This window comes from Podarcis pityusensis (assembly GCF_964106645.2).
Source record: "Podarcis pityusensis genome assembly, chromosome: 9".
In the NCBI taxonomy this organism is placed as follows: domain Eukaryota; kingdom Metazoa; phylum Chordata; class Lepidosauria; order Squamata; family Lacertidae; genus Podarcis; species Podarcis pityusensis.
This window is the reverse complement of record NC_138034.1, coordinates 59,716,585-59,730,001: the sequence shown is the minus strand read 5'-3', so window position 1 is coordinate 59,730,001 and position 13,417 is coordinate 59,716,585. Positions and strand designations below refer to the sequence as shown.

The 13,417-nt window shown below is 42.9% G+C and overlaps 2 protein-coding genes across 8 annotated transcripts in view; both read left to right on the top strand.

Annotated features, from left to right (window-relative positions):
- The window catches only part of SMARCAD1 (SNF2 related chromatin remodeling ATPase with DExD box 1), a 390,786-nt gene that overhangs the window by 112,933 nt on the left and 264,436 nt on the right, over positions 1-13,417 (top strand). The gene's annotated exons all lie outside the window — the stretch shown is intronic.
- GRID2 (glutamate ionotropic receptor delta type subunit 2) overlaps positions 1-13,417 on the top strand; it is an 847,049-nt gene that overhangs the window by 732,932 nt on the left and 100,700 nt on the right. For all 7 annotated transcript variants that reach the window (XR_013990460.1, XR_013990461.1, XR_013990462.1 and 4 more), the window contains exon 14: positions 8,817-8,983. Coding sequence is in view for 4 of the 7 variants with exons in the window: in XM_081020726.1 (XP_080876852.1) it covers positions 8,817-8,983 (167 nt within the window). In the remaining 3 variants the exon portion in view is untranslated. The remainder of the gene's footprint in view (positions 1-8,816; positions 8,984-13,417) is intronic.

The following is a 13,417-nucleotide window of genomic DNA, read 5'->3' as shown; positions in this document are numbered from 1 at the left end:
AGAGGTTCCTCTGAAATTGCAACCCACTGCCCTGATGGCTTGAGTCCTCCTTCTGAAGGCCAGAAAAACAGGCAGCAGGAGTGACCAGTGAGGAGGCACCACTGGCTTCCTATCAGCAGTGTTGCTGCACATACTGAGAGAAGGGAGGCAGTGGGAAGTCCCTCCACACACACCTGGTAAGCACAGCAATGCCACTGCTGGAAGACCAGGTGTGCAATGACATCCCTGCCTACCAGCCACTGCTGAAAGGCAGTCAAACTGCCTGAGGTTTGAATAGCTCTGGGAAACTTCTGAAGGCCACAAGTACTTCTGGACACTAAACTGAAACTGATCAAGAGTTTGCAGCTCATTCATCACTGTTTAGGGGAAATGCCATACCTCAGGCCTTGCATGCAGAAGGTCCCAGTTTCAGTCCCCAGCATCTCTAGTTAGGGTTGGGGTGGGGGATGTCTCCTGCCTGAAACCCTGGAGAGCCACTGCCAATCATTGTAGACCACACTGAGCTAGATAGACCAATAGTTTGGCTCAGTATAAGGAAGCTTCCCAAGTTCCTACAGCAAAACATTAAAGCTGAACTAAGGTTGGTTTTTTTTAAATGGAAACGAGGCTCTAGCTTGAAGGGGAAAAAGTTCTGGCAATTCACAACTGCACAAATCAAGTTTGCCCCATTGCTCTTCTGTTCATGCCCCCAGCAGCTTTGAAGAGTTCCTTTGAAGGGACTGGGAGTGAGTCTCAAGACTTAAGAGGAGAGCGATCTATGTGAGGAAAGCAAGTTGACACATGGGGCTGCTTTCAAGGAAGAAAAAAGGATCTGTACAGAATTTTGAAACTCTTTTGAAGTACCCTCAGATAACGCTGAAGATGTCAGACCAGGGAAGTCGATGCAATCTTGGGTTATTTGTTTAATGGAATCTTAACATCTAAACCAGCAATGGCCACAGTCCAGTACAAAGTTATGTTTCTATAACCTCATTGAATTCAAAAGACATAAGAATGCCTAATTCTGTGCTAGATTGTGTCCAGTTACTTTGGTGCAAACCTGGCAGTGTTTACATCAGTTAAGGCTCCCCCTCCCCATAGCAAATAGGGATTTCCCTCAGCACCACAGCTAGATAATGGTGAAATTTCCCTTTCCACATCAGCTTTTATACCATCAATTATCATTTTGTAGTAATTGGTAATTATGAAGTTAAATATTGTCTCTTGATGTTATTGTCTCTTAGTTGGAACTAAGACTTCTTGTGGTTACTTTCATTTCCTATGTAGTTAAATAAATTGCACCACAAGTCTCTGTTGGTTTCTCATCCAGACGAAAGTCTAATCCTGTAAAAACTGCCTTGGGAGCTTTTCAGCTCTGTGTGGAACAGCAGGCTACATATAACTACCTCAGGTGGTACTCAATGCTAGTCCTACTCAGAGTAGATCCATTAGCATTAATGGAGATCATAGAACTGTAGAGTTGGAAGTGACCATGAGGGTCATCTAGTCCAACCCCCTGCAATGCGCTAATCTTTTGCCCAACGTGGGGCTCAAACCCACGACTCTCAGATTAAGAGTCTCTTGCTCTACTGACTGAGCTACCCTAGCAGGATAGCAAACTTTGGTTAATTAATTTCAATGGTTCTAATCTGAGTATGATTTAGTTGAAGACTATACCATAAATCTATTTGCATATAGACATTCAGCACATTCACTGTTGACCTTATGCATCTGATGAAGAAGTGTGCTTTTTGCCAAAGAAAGCTCATGCCACAGGGCTTGCTGCTGCTGCTGCAACCAACTAACACAACTACTTTTCTAGAATGTGTTCCTGAATTCTTTCTGGAATGCTTAGAAAAGGGAGGGGGTGCTGCATACAAATGTTTCATGGCTGGAAGCTGCTGACATCTAGAATGAGGTAAGTAAAACTGACACATAAAGACCTGATCAGAGACAAACTCCAGCACTGGGTAAAGCTGGTGTTTGTATGGAGGGAGAGCATTTTCTCTCTCTCTCCGGCATTCACTCATGTGCCTGCCTGGCCTGCAGCTGTGAGCCAAGGTAAAAGAGTATGTCATTCTATATTTCTGCCTGCAAAATGTATCTCTCTGATCTGCCTGTCTAATCTAACAGCATCCCTGAAGCACCACCGCTCTTCTTAACAGCAGTAAACGGTGTTGCAAAACACAAAGTGGTGGAATAGGAGGGCTGTGTCTTTTTTCTTCATGGAACGGTTTAAAGCTATGAAAAACCTCTGTTTCATGTACCTGCGATGAATAAACAGAGTGGCCCTTAGTTCATCCAAGTGAATAGCTTGGAATCATGGAGGATAAGGCTAGGCACAATGGCTATGTTGTGCCTCCATGGTAGGTGGCAGCAATGCTTCTGAATACCAGTTGCTGAAAACTGCAGGAGGGGAGAGTGCTGTTGTGCTCGGGTCCTACTTGAGCTTTTCCCACAGGCATCAGGTTGGCCACCGTGAGAATAGGATGCAGAACTAGGTGGGCCATTGGCCTGATCCAGCAGGCTCTTCTTGTGTTCTTAAGAAGGGGCAGAGCTCCATCATAGTGACCGTACACCCATGTACAGCCCATGTCTTCAGCGCCTGCATGGGTTGGGTGTCGACCTTCCGATCACAGGAGCGCAGGAACAGCAGAGCACTGGAGCACTGTTCCTCTGGAACAGGTCGTGGTGCTGTGGACTCACAGTTGCTATTGTGAGCACCTCAAAAGCAGCAGAGTAACAGAAACAAAACTGTGGAGGTTTTGTTGCATACCTAATTTCCCCCCCTACTGATTAAACAAATAAAAGAACATAACAAACATGTACGGGAGAGTCAGCTCTCTCATACTGCCATCCTGTCTCTAGACAGATCAAAAGGAAACAGGCACAGTGCTAGGGACAGAAGTCTGGAAGAGTGGTTTCCACCCCCTCCTTTCTCTGAGACAGAAAGTAAAACAAACATGATCTGGTGATCTTTGCAATGGGAGGGATGAAAATACTGACACATAGATCACATGTTTTGCAAGCAGAGTAGTCCCAGGTTTAGTTCCAGTGTCAAAAGGCCTGAAGCAGCAAGCCTGGGAAACAGCCCTTTTGCCAACCCTGCTGGTAAAAGCAGACAATGCTGGGCTTCATGGGCTAATGAAATGGCAGCACTGGGCTAGCTGGTCAGACTCAGTATCATGCAGCTCTATGCATTCATATCCTTGGCAGGTTGACTATTAAACCCATGATTCCAAGCTGTTTACTCTGTTGAACTAAGCTGTAAGAATGGGTAAAAATGGAACAGTATCGCATAGCACATCTGAACATCTAAATAAGTGCTGGGAATTGGCTTGACTACCTGAGGGAGCAGTGGCAGAAGCTAGTGAAAAAAACCATAGGAATGTTATCAGCACTTCTAAAATAAACTCATGCCACGTCTTATATAAGCTTATATAGTCGGCTTTTGGAATTGATTTACTTGTTTGATTTATTTTATTGTAATGGGCAGGTAAGCAAATGTATAAATAAATAGTCATGCATTTCATGCTCCCCAAATCTAGTGCAGAGCCTTTGTTCTTGGAACAGCTCCAGCAGAAGTCTGGGATGGGGAATCTGTGGCCTCCAGATGGTGGTGACAGTCCCTGTCAGCATGGCCAATGGTCAGCAATGATGGGAAGTGTTCAACAACATCTAGAGAACCACAGGTTCCCTAACCCTTCTCTAAGTAGAATCAGCCTGGCTCTGTGTGTGGCAGCTATGTTTCTTAAGTGTAGGGGAGTCCTAGAACATGTCATTGACACCCACTCATTGTGGACATGCTGATGTATCACTAGTGGCGTGCTTAGACATTTCCGTGGATGCAAATAATGCAAAATAGATCCCATTATGATGGCAACTCCTGCCGAGTTGTCTGAGACAAACAACAACAACGGGGAGTCAATTAATTTGGCTAGATAATCACTGTACTGTCTTCACTTATGTCCAGTGAACTGGAAAAGCAGAGATGGCCTTTATGAACTCATGCACTCACTGGTTGGGTTTGTGATAACGGAATGGGAGATTTTTATCTTATTCTCAGACTTTCCATTCCACCCCCACCCTCACCACCGTTTTTGCAGCCTCTCCCTGGTGGTAGATGTGTTAATGCTAGCAAAGTGTGGTGGAGAGACAAAGGGTATGGTTTGTAGTGCTAATGCTTTCCATCCTGATTGACTACAAAGTCATGATTCCTGCTGAATGACAATATGCTTCCTTCATGCCGATCTCGCTTTGCTGCTCCGGTGTGCTCGGGAGGTAGCGTGTGCTCCACATTCCAATTTGCTGCCACCCTGAAATGCCATTATCTCCACATGAAATGGCAGTATAATGATGTGGAAATGTAGAATTCAGGAATACAAATCTGCCATGAGCAGTGAGTGATATTAGAATGATTGAGTTCCATCTTTAGCAGGTTTCCTTTTCACATGCAGTTGCTGGGTCACACAATAACAGGGCTGACTAAAAGGGAACTTAAAGTTCATCTACTCCAGCCCATTTTACTGAGACCCAGTTGTAAAAATGCTATAGGTAGCAAGAATAATCTGGGTTTCATTCAGTTGAATATATTTCATTCAGATATATCCGCAGTATAATTTAACAAAACTTGATCACAGACTTGGAATTTAAACCCTTTGCTTCCCAGTCTTCTATGTGTGGCCACTCAAGGCTGCCTTGTCCCTCCATGACATCAGTGCAACCAGGCCAATAGCAATATCTCAATGATGGGCAGGGAACCTGGGGCCCACCAGATGCTGTTAGACTCCCAACTCCCACCAGCCCCAGCTAGCATGGCCAATGGTCAGAGATCCTTGGAGCTGTAGTTCATCAGCATAGAGGGGTTAGGGGAGTTAGAAGTATATTAATTTGCTAGCTGAAGTCTGGGCAATGGTTTTTACCAGTAGACAAGGATAGGTATAAAGAACAGCTTCAGGCATTGGGTAGCAGCAGCCAGTGTTTCCAATAGAATGGTTTTCACCAGCTGCAGGTCCAGCTGCCCCTTTCATCATAGTTTCAGTCTCAACAATGTACATTCAGTGGTACCTCGGGTTAAGTACTTAATTCGTTCTGGAGGTCTGTTCTTAACCTGAAACTGTTCTTAACCTGAAGCACCACTTTAGCTAATGGGGCCTGCTGCTGCTGCCGCACCACCGGAGCATGATTTCTGTACTCATCCTGAAGCAAAGTTCTTAACCTGAAGCATTATTTCTGGGTTAGCGGAGTCTGTAACCTGAAGCGTATGTAACCTGAAGTGTATGTAACCCGAGGTATCACTGTACACTGTTTTTTTAAAAAAAAAATGGTCAGTATGATTGAGTCCATAATACTACAAAGTATTTGCACCATGCTCTTGCTAAACATACTCGGAGCACTCATACACTGCATCCCAGTAATTCTTGTCATAATCCTTTAAGATACAGGCCGGCTCTGTTGTCTGCCCATTGCAAGTGGGGTTTGAGGATAAGAGGCAATAATTTGCATAAGGCCAAAAATGAGGTGACATTGGAACCATGGGCTGCTAGCTCATGGCTCCTGTTCTGATTCTGAATTGCCATGCTAGAGATCAAAGCCAACAGTTGTGGGGAAACCAAGTGAGAAAAAAGGACAGAGGCTGCGTCTAAATCCTTTGTCCAGGACAGCAAAGTATAAGACCGCCATTTTCCAAAATCCATAAAGAGTTATTGACTGATTGACTGTATTTCTAGTCCACACTTTTCACTAAGGAGCCCAGGGTAGCATAGAACATGGTCAAAAGGATAATCAACTAGCAGTCTCGTACCAAGCATTGCTTAGGAATTCTAAGCAACCAAAAAAGCAGTGCAATTTTGAAAGGTTCTATATGCTGTCTTTTGATTCCAAATGGTGTCCAGTTGTATCCAAACATAGCTGAAAACCTGCTACTTGATCTCATAAACCGAAATGCAAAATTTGGTTATGATAGCTTCAGAGGTGTCTGAAGGCATAGTAAATGGACAAACCGCTTTCCAAAATATAGGTTTACAGGTAGATTATTATATAAACCAATACAAACATTTTAAAACAAACTAATATCAGCTAAAATCAATTTCTAGTATTGAGGAGTGCCAAGACATCAAACCCTCAACCACGCTGCTGTAAAGGCCTTGACAAACAAGTGCATCTTCAATTGATGTCAAAAATTCAGGTAGGTAGCCGTGTTGGTCTGACGCAGTCGAAATAAAAATAATCTAAAAATTAAAAATTGTCCAGTAGCACCTTATAGACCAACTAAGTTTGTTCTGGTTTAAGCTCTTGTGTGCATGCACACTTCTTCAGATACACTGAAGCAGAACTCACCAGACCCTTCTACATAGTGGGAGGGTGGGGTGGGGTATTTCTCAGAAGGGTAGTAGGAGATGGGTGATTGGCTCAATATGTATGGTAAACAGTAGCTTCTTGGAGAAAGTGTGGCATAGTTTCTTTGCATATTCAGTGGGATAAGTGGATTGTAGAGGGTTCTTAATTCTAAGACCCATTTACCATACCCATTGAGCCAATCACACACGAATGCACACGAAAGCTTATATGCAGAACAAACTTAGTTGGTCTATAAGGTGCTACTAGACTTTTTTTTTCAACTGATGTCAGTTTTTTCAATTTATCTTTAATGATGTGCAGGACAAACACAGCATTATGGGGAGGGGATTCCACAGTCAGGGTGCCACCACAGAGAAGTACCTACTCCGCCTGACTGGGCCATGTTAGTGTCAGAGTTAAGCTTGTTATGAGTCTTTACAGCTCTCCTTATTTCTGCTTCTAAAATTTCTCTCAGAAACATTTCTTCAGCTCTAAATGGCCATGCAGAAAATACAGTTTCTCTCCAGGCTTGCTTTGTTTACTTAAGAAAAGATGTATTGCTCTTGGGGGTGGGGTGGAGAGTAACACATCCCAAACAAAAGTGTCTCCTGTGTGTTACATCTTAGAAATGAGGAACTGGTCTGAAGAAGCACTTCAGTAACTCCTGTATGTAAACAGATTTTGCAAATATCATCTATATCGTCAAGCATGATATAATGATACCATGTGATTTATTATTCTATTTAGTCTGTGTATGAGTACTTTTCCCCCCCGTTCCCTTTTGGTTTGCCTGGCCCCAGACAGCCTGTTTTGTATTGTTTCTTTTATACTTAGCTGTTACATATTTATTCCATGTTGACTTTGTACATTTAATGAGCTTGTTTCCTTTGGAGACGGTGTAATTGGTTGGAGGTATTGAGGAGAAAGTGCTGTGTGAGACTAGGGAGAGAAAGAAACATGACTTCTCCAGGCAGCCAAAGAACAGGCGGTGTATAGAAAATCAAGCTGGTGCTCTCGATGCTTGACTGACTGGTGGAATCACTTAATGGAAGAGCAGAACTTATATGTACGCCGCTGGGGAATAGCAGGTACAGGGAGAATGTGGGGAGATGGTAGAGTTGACAATCAGCTCATTTCTCATTCTTCCATTGCTTTTCAATAGGAATTTTCATTTTTAGTCTAAGGGCAGAACTACACTTTACAAAGGACACAGAGCTCCTACCAAAATTGGAAGTTCTGTGTGAGGTTGGCCTCTATCACTGCACAGCCCAGAGCATCTGTTCTGCAAGCAGAAGGTCTCTGGTTCAGTCCCCAACATCCCCCGGCAGAGAACCCTGGGGATCCACTGGCAGTCAGTACAGCCAATACAGAACTAGATGGACTTACTTGGTATGGACTTACTAATGGTCTTACTTGGTATCAGGCAGATTCTCCCATCATGTCTAGAGTGTGATAAATCTTGTGCTTGGGTATCATTGTGATGCATGCTTTTCCAGGCTTGTCAGTGAAAGCCACAATTGGAGGCCCTAAACAGAAGGCATAATAAATCATACCCTCCAACATGCCACAGAGGAAAATCAAGATACACGCCTTTCAGGGCTCTTGCAGGAGCATAGCCCACCCCCCCACAGGCATCTTTAGGGGCCATGCTCTTGCAGGAGCCAAAACAGGACATCCCAGGATCCAACCAGAAGCCGAGATGGCTTCTGTAAATCTGGAATATCCTGCTCAAAGCAGGACAGCTGAGTGGTATGCTAAATGACTTGGGGCCCAAGTATTTAAAGAAACACTAGCTTTCCCAGATCCTTAAATCAGAGGTTGAGTCCCTTCTCATTGTCCCACCACTGGGAAAATACATTGGGTGGTGAAGCCTTCTCAGTAGTGTCCTGGTTGTGGAATTCCTTCTCCCTGCACATATGTCTATTGCTGACATTTTTGGTGCAAAAACCTACTTGTTTGCCTCTTCATTTATGGGATGTTAGCTGCCACTGCAATTGGGAGCTGAAAAATTGTTTTTTACCATGTTGTCACCCACCTTGGAATCATTTGATGATGGACTGGCTAAAAATATGTATTTAATAATAAATAAGCACTGGAAGCTACATCCAAGGACCTATGACAATAGTAGTGTTTCTTAATATTGCCCCAAACCATGGTTTGAAGGCACAAAGTGCAGCTACCTTGCTGAAGCAGATTTAGATCTGGTCAGTGCCTGGATGGGAGACCTCTTCTGTGGAATCCCTACATGCATAATCTTGAGTTCCATCATGGAAAAAAGGTGGGGTGTAAATTAGGCAAATAAATAAATATGCTTCTGTATTGCAGGGAGCTTCTGACAGGGGTATCTATTCATCTTTTTTTACACTGAAAATGGTGGTGGAGAATATCTACCCTCACTCAACATGGTCAGCTTTCAGAGGGTATAATTTTTACCTCTTCTTGGAGCACTAGAAGTGAAATTTCAGCATTTGCTTTCCTTTTTCTTCTCCCCCAACCAGGTCAAATATGGAAACTATGCCTTTGTGTGGGATGCAGCAGTTTTGGAATATGTTGCTCTGAATGATCCAGATTGTTCCTTCTACACTATTGGAAACACTATTGCAGACCGAGGCTATGGAATTGCCCTTCAACATGGGAGCCCTTACAGAGATGTATTCTCACAAAGGTAAATTTTGTGTGTGGGTGGAACCTGTGATACGCCCATCTTCTTCTTTTTACTGGGAGAAAAGACATGAGGCTAGGCATGAAATTGTGTGTTGTCATGTGTGGCTTTATTTCAGGAGTTTCTGTAAAAAGTGAGGGGAGGGGAGACAGAAGCAGTGCGATTACATTAGAACTGGGGCTGAATTGCAGAGGTCAAGAACCCTGAAGCTGGCTGATATTACACATCTGGGAAGCAGATCATGACAGCTGCATATAGTCATATTCAGAGACAGGGTTCCTTTTCCTTTTTTCTAGAATGAAATAATTTGTTTTAAGTCATTCTGGTCCAGACTTAGTAGTTGATATCATCCAGTATGCTGTCTAATACAGCAAATGCTTTAGAGATGATGTGGATCATATTCTGTCCTACCAGTTTGTTTGTTTTTTAAAAAGTAATAACCTACCTGGGTGTTTGAAGAAAACAGAAGAAGTAGCTCAGCTAAATAACATCCACTTTGGAATAACGTGGAGGGACCAACAAATTAAGTAAATGGTGGAGAGTGGGCCACACAAGACTCACTTCAAATTCCAGATATGACTTCCCTAGAGAAAGTAAAGGGTTTTTTTTGGGGGGGGGGGCTGGCAGCAGGGAGTCTTCTGATGATCTCTAACAACAACAACACAGTCAGTGTAGGGCATACAACTGCAAATGAAGATGCACATGAATATTGGTAACAGGACTTCCTTCCGTAGAGAGGTTGTATTTCACTTTGGGAACCCATTGGAGAAAGCATAGAACCAAGGGGCATAAATGCAATACTGAACTCACTGTTGATCAGTTCTAGTTTTATGGGTCTCTTCAGAAAGAAGACACTCACCATCTTCATTAAGTCCTTGCATTTATAAATTTAGCAAGCCATTTTATGAATGCAGTTCTGCTCTTGTCCATTTTCGCACCTTAGCACTAAGCTACAGAATAGATTTGTAGCTGTCGTATCTACTTAGATGTTGCCTACTATTGAGGCTTTTTATAATTTCATTGTAATAACAGGCAAAAAAATGTGGATAAAGTAATAATCCACCTGAAATATACAACGCATTGTTTTCATAGAAATCTGATTATGTTCACTCTATGGTGACAGCTCATCCTGGAAAGCTGACCATTCTGTTAAGTTCCCACAATGGCTTGGCACAACACTCCATTGGGTTCTCTAGAGCTCCGTGGCGAATTTCTCATGGCAGGCAGCTTCCCAAACCCAGCTGCCATCAGAGAAAGTGGGCAGGCAGGAGTGCCAAAGCAGGCATCAGCACCAGTGGACCCTGGCAGGTGCATGAAGGTATCAGGTGGTCCCTGTGGTCAGGGTTCAGAATTGCCATGCCTGTGCTTTGGTATTAGGTTATATTTTTTAGACCTTCTGCTTCTTCTTAAGGTATGCATTCTCTGAAGAACTTCCAGATGCATTTCAAAGGCTCTGAGAGGCCCCCTAACTTCACATTGTCCAAGTGAATCTCATTCAAATTTGTGGAGCTACAAATACTATGTTCTGACAGAATCACTGGTCCTATTTTCTCCAGTCATGTTTGGAAATACCTTTATATTTTAATATGGCTCTTTCCATATCCACACAAAACTGTTGCTAAATGTAAGCCCAGTGTGGAGGAATAAATGGGCTATCCCAACCACTGAAGTAAGCTTGAGTAAAGTTCTGACTGAAGAGTTCTGCTATTATACCCCTGCTTTCTCTTGTCCTTGTCTTGTTGGGTTTTGGGTTTACAACATCCAGCAGAATTATATATTTGCTTTGCTGAGTTTTCTTTTGCACTGCCTTCATAATGGTTGTGCCTCATTATGTCAAAATGAATATGCCTCATTCTGGCTCCAGCCTCTATTTGTATTCACTCTTCTGTGTGCATTCGTCAGAGCTTTGTGCAGCTCTGTCAGACAGCTAGGCAAGAAATAATCAGCACTTCAGCTGTAAGCATCATTCATAGGGTTTGATTTAAATTACGCCTTGCAGAAATGTTTGTGTGCTTGCTCATGAGTCTTTCTGAACAATGGTTATTTTGACAGTGAAGTTTTTAAAGTTTTCATTTAATCCACAGTGGCTCAGTTCACACATCCTGACAAAACATGGTTTGGTGGGATGTCTGAATTGACAAAGCACAGTTTAAGAAGGGCTTGCAAACCAGAATCAGAAACTGTGATGTGGAAGTGGAAGTATAGAAGCAGCTCCATGCCATGATTATACATTTTGGAAACTCAAATCATGGTTTGGGTTACAATAAACAATAATATTATGCAAGCCATGGTTTGTCATTGTTTCCGAACTGAGCCATTCATAAAGATGAGCATTGGGTAATGAATGGAAAATAGAAAATTCAGACAACTGCAGACTTTGTGCATACAGAAAGATCTAAGGGGTTGAATGTATTTTCAAAGAAGGTAGATTACTGACTGCCCTAAGAGATTGGTACAATCTTCCTTCTGAGTACAACAAAAGAGATAAATTCAACATAGAATCACCATTGTCCAGGTTTTGATTATCCAGAATTCTTTATTATCTGAATTCATGTCTGTTTATACCCTGCCCTCAGACGTCTGCCTTAGCATATCTCCTGCAAAGCCAGATTGACATTTTTGTAATGTCTTCCTCACTTCAGGCACCAGTACACCCAATACTAAGCAATCATTTGTCTTGGCATTAAGGCTGTACAGTAAGTCACTATCAGTCACATAGAATATGCCTGCCTATCTGCTGTGCTGAATGGTGTGGATGTCTCTGGGCCCATTCAGTTTAAATTAGGCTGTACTTTATTTGGTTTTGTTAACATTAATTTCTACAAAATTCATTAAAAGCCAGCAAAAGGCATAACTTGCTCTGTAAAGGTAAAGGGACCCCTGACCATTAGGTCCAGTCATGACCGACTCTGGGGTTGCAGCGCTCATCTCGCTTTACTGGCCGAGGGAGCCGGCGTACAGCTTCCAGGTCATGTGCCCAGCATGACTAAGCCACTTCTGGCGAACCAGAGCAGCGCACAGAAACGCTGTTTACCTTCCTGCCGGAGCGGTACCTATTTATCTACTTGCACTTTGACATGCTCATGATCTGAGGTAATTTTAAGACTTCTCACCTGTTACTAATATTCCCAGGCATAGCTGTCAACTTTTCCCTTTTTTAAAGGGAAATTCCCTTATTCCAAATAGGATTCCTCCCAGAAAAAGGGGAAAATTGACAGCTATGTTCCCAGGCTGTCCTGTCCCAAGACTCTTGCATATGGAAACAGCCAGTCCTCCTTACCAATCACAGTTCTAATGTTGTTCTGCTACAGAGAAAATAAATGTGATGGGGGCAGGTAGTTGCAAGCAAAGTGACCCTCTTCAGGGGCTTCATGTGTGACCTTCTAAGAAGTTCTAGCTAGAAGGACTCCATTACTATGAAACATTTGTGTAATTTTGCCAGGATGATTAACACATTCAGGGCTCTAACCAGGTATACCTTGGGCAGAAATCTCAGTCGTACTGAAGGAAAACCCATTCCCGAAATCTTGGAGTCAAAAATCACCAATTTGGAGATCACCCAGCCTAACCTCCAATCACATAATGATATTTACATATGATGGTTCCTACAACAGAGGTTGGGGTCACTTTTCCATCTGAGCAACCTTCAGGATGACATTATGGGGGGCATGTTTAAAGGCCCTCTTCTTGTGTAGTGTAGTCTGGAAAGTAATCTGGAGGTTTCCAGTTTGCAGCCAGAAGGAATTGTCTTCCAGTGACAAGTTCCACACCTGGATGCACAGATATTGGGCAGGTGCCTAGATTCCCAATTAGATTTGCGCAGGGTCACTGATAAATGGCACCCACGTGTGCAAAACTGTACTTTTTTTTTGGTGGGCAAAATACACACAGGAAGAGGCTCATTCCTTTCATGTTCATGGCTTATGTTCTTTGCTTTGTTCTTGTAGGCAAGAGTTGTGCTTTTTACATGGGTGAACTATTCAGAAAAAAGGACGGTATGTTTGTGTGCCTTTTGTTTACTTGGGAACTGCTTAAGTATGAAATATAATGTAGGAAGCAGCTTTTAATCTGGATATTTTGGATTTCCACCCAGTTAGGTTACCCTAGTGGAATGCCTCATATCTGGATGAGCAGATGTTTGCCAGATCTCTAGAGGTGAAAGAGACTGAGGAAGAGAGATTTTTGAATTAATGAGAAAATAATTAGATGATCAGTACTGAAGACTGAGTCATAAGGGGAGAAGGGCCATGGATGCAGAGAGGGCCAATAGGAACGTTGCTGATGAGAAACTAGAGAGCAGTTTTTAGCAAGCAGATGCATCAATAGCAAGTGTTCTTATGATAAAGGTTTTTCAAAGCTCCCTTGGCACAGTTTTCCATGACTGCTCTCATGTGGGTTTTTCAAATCATCCTTCGTCTTTCTGATGGGAAAGTTGAG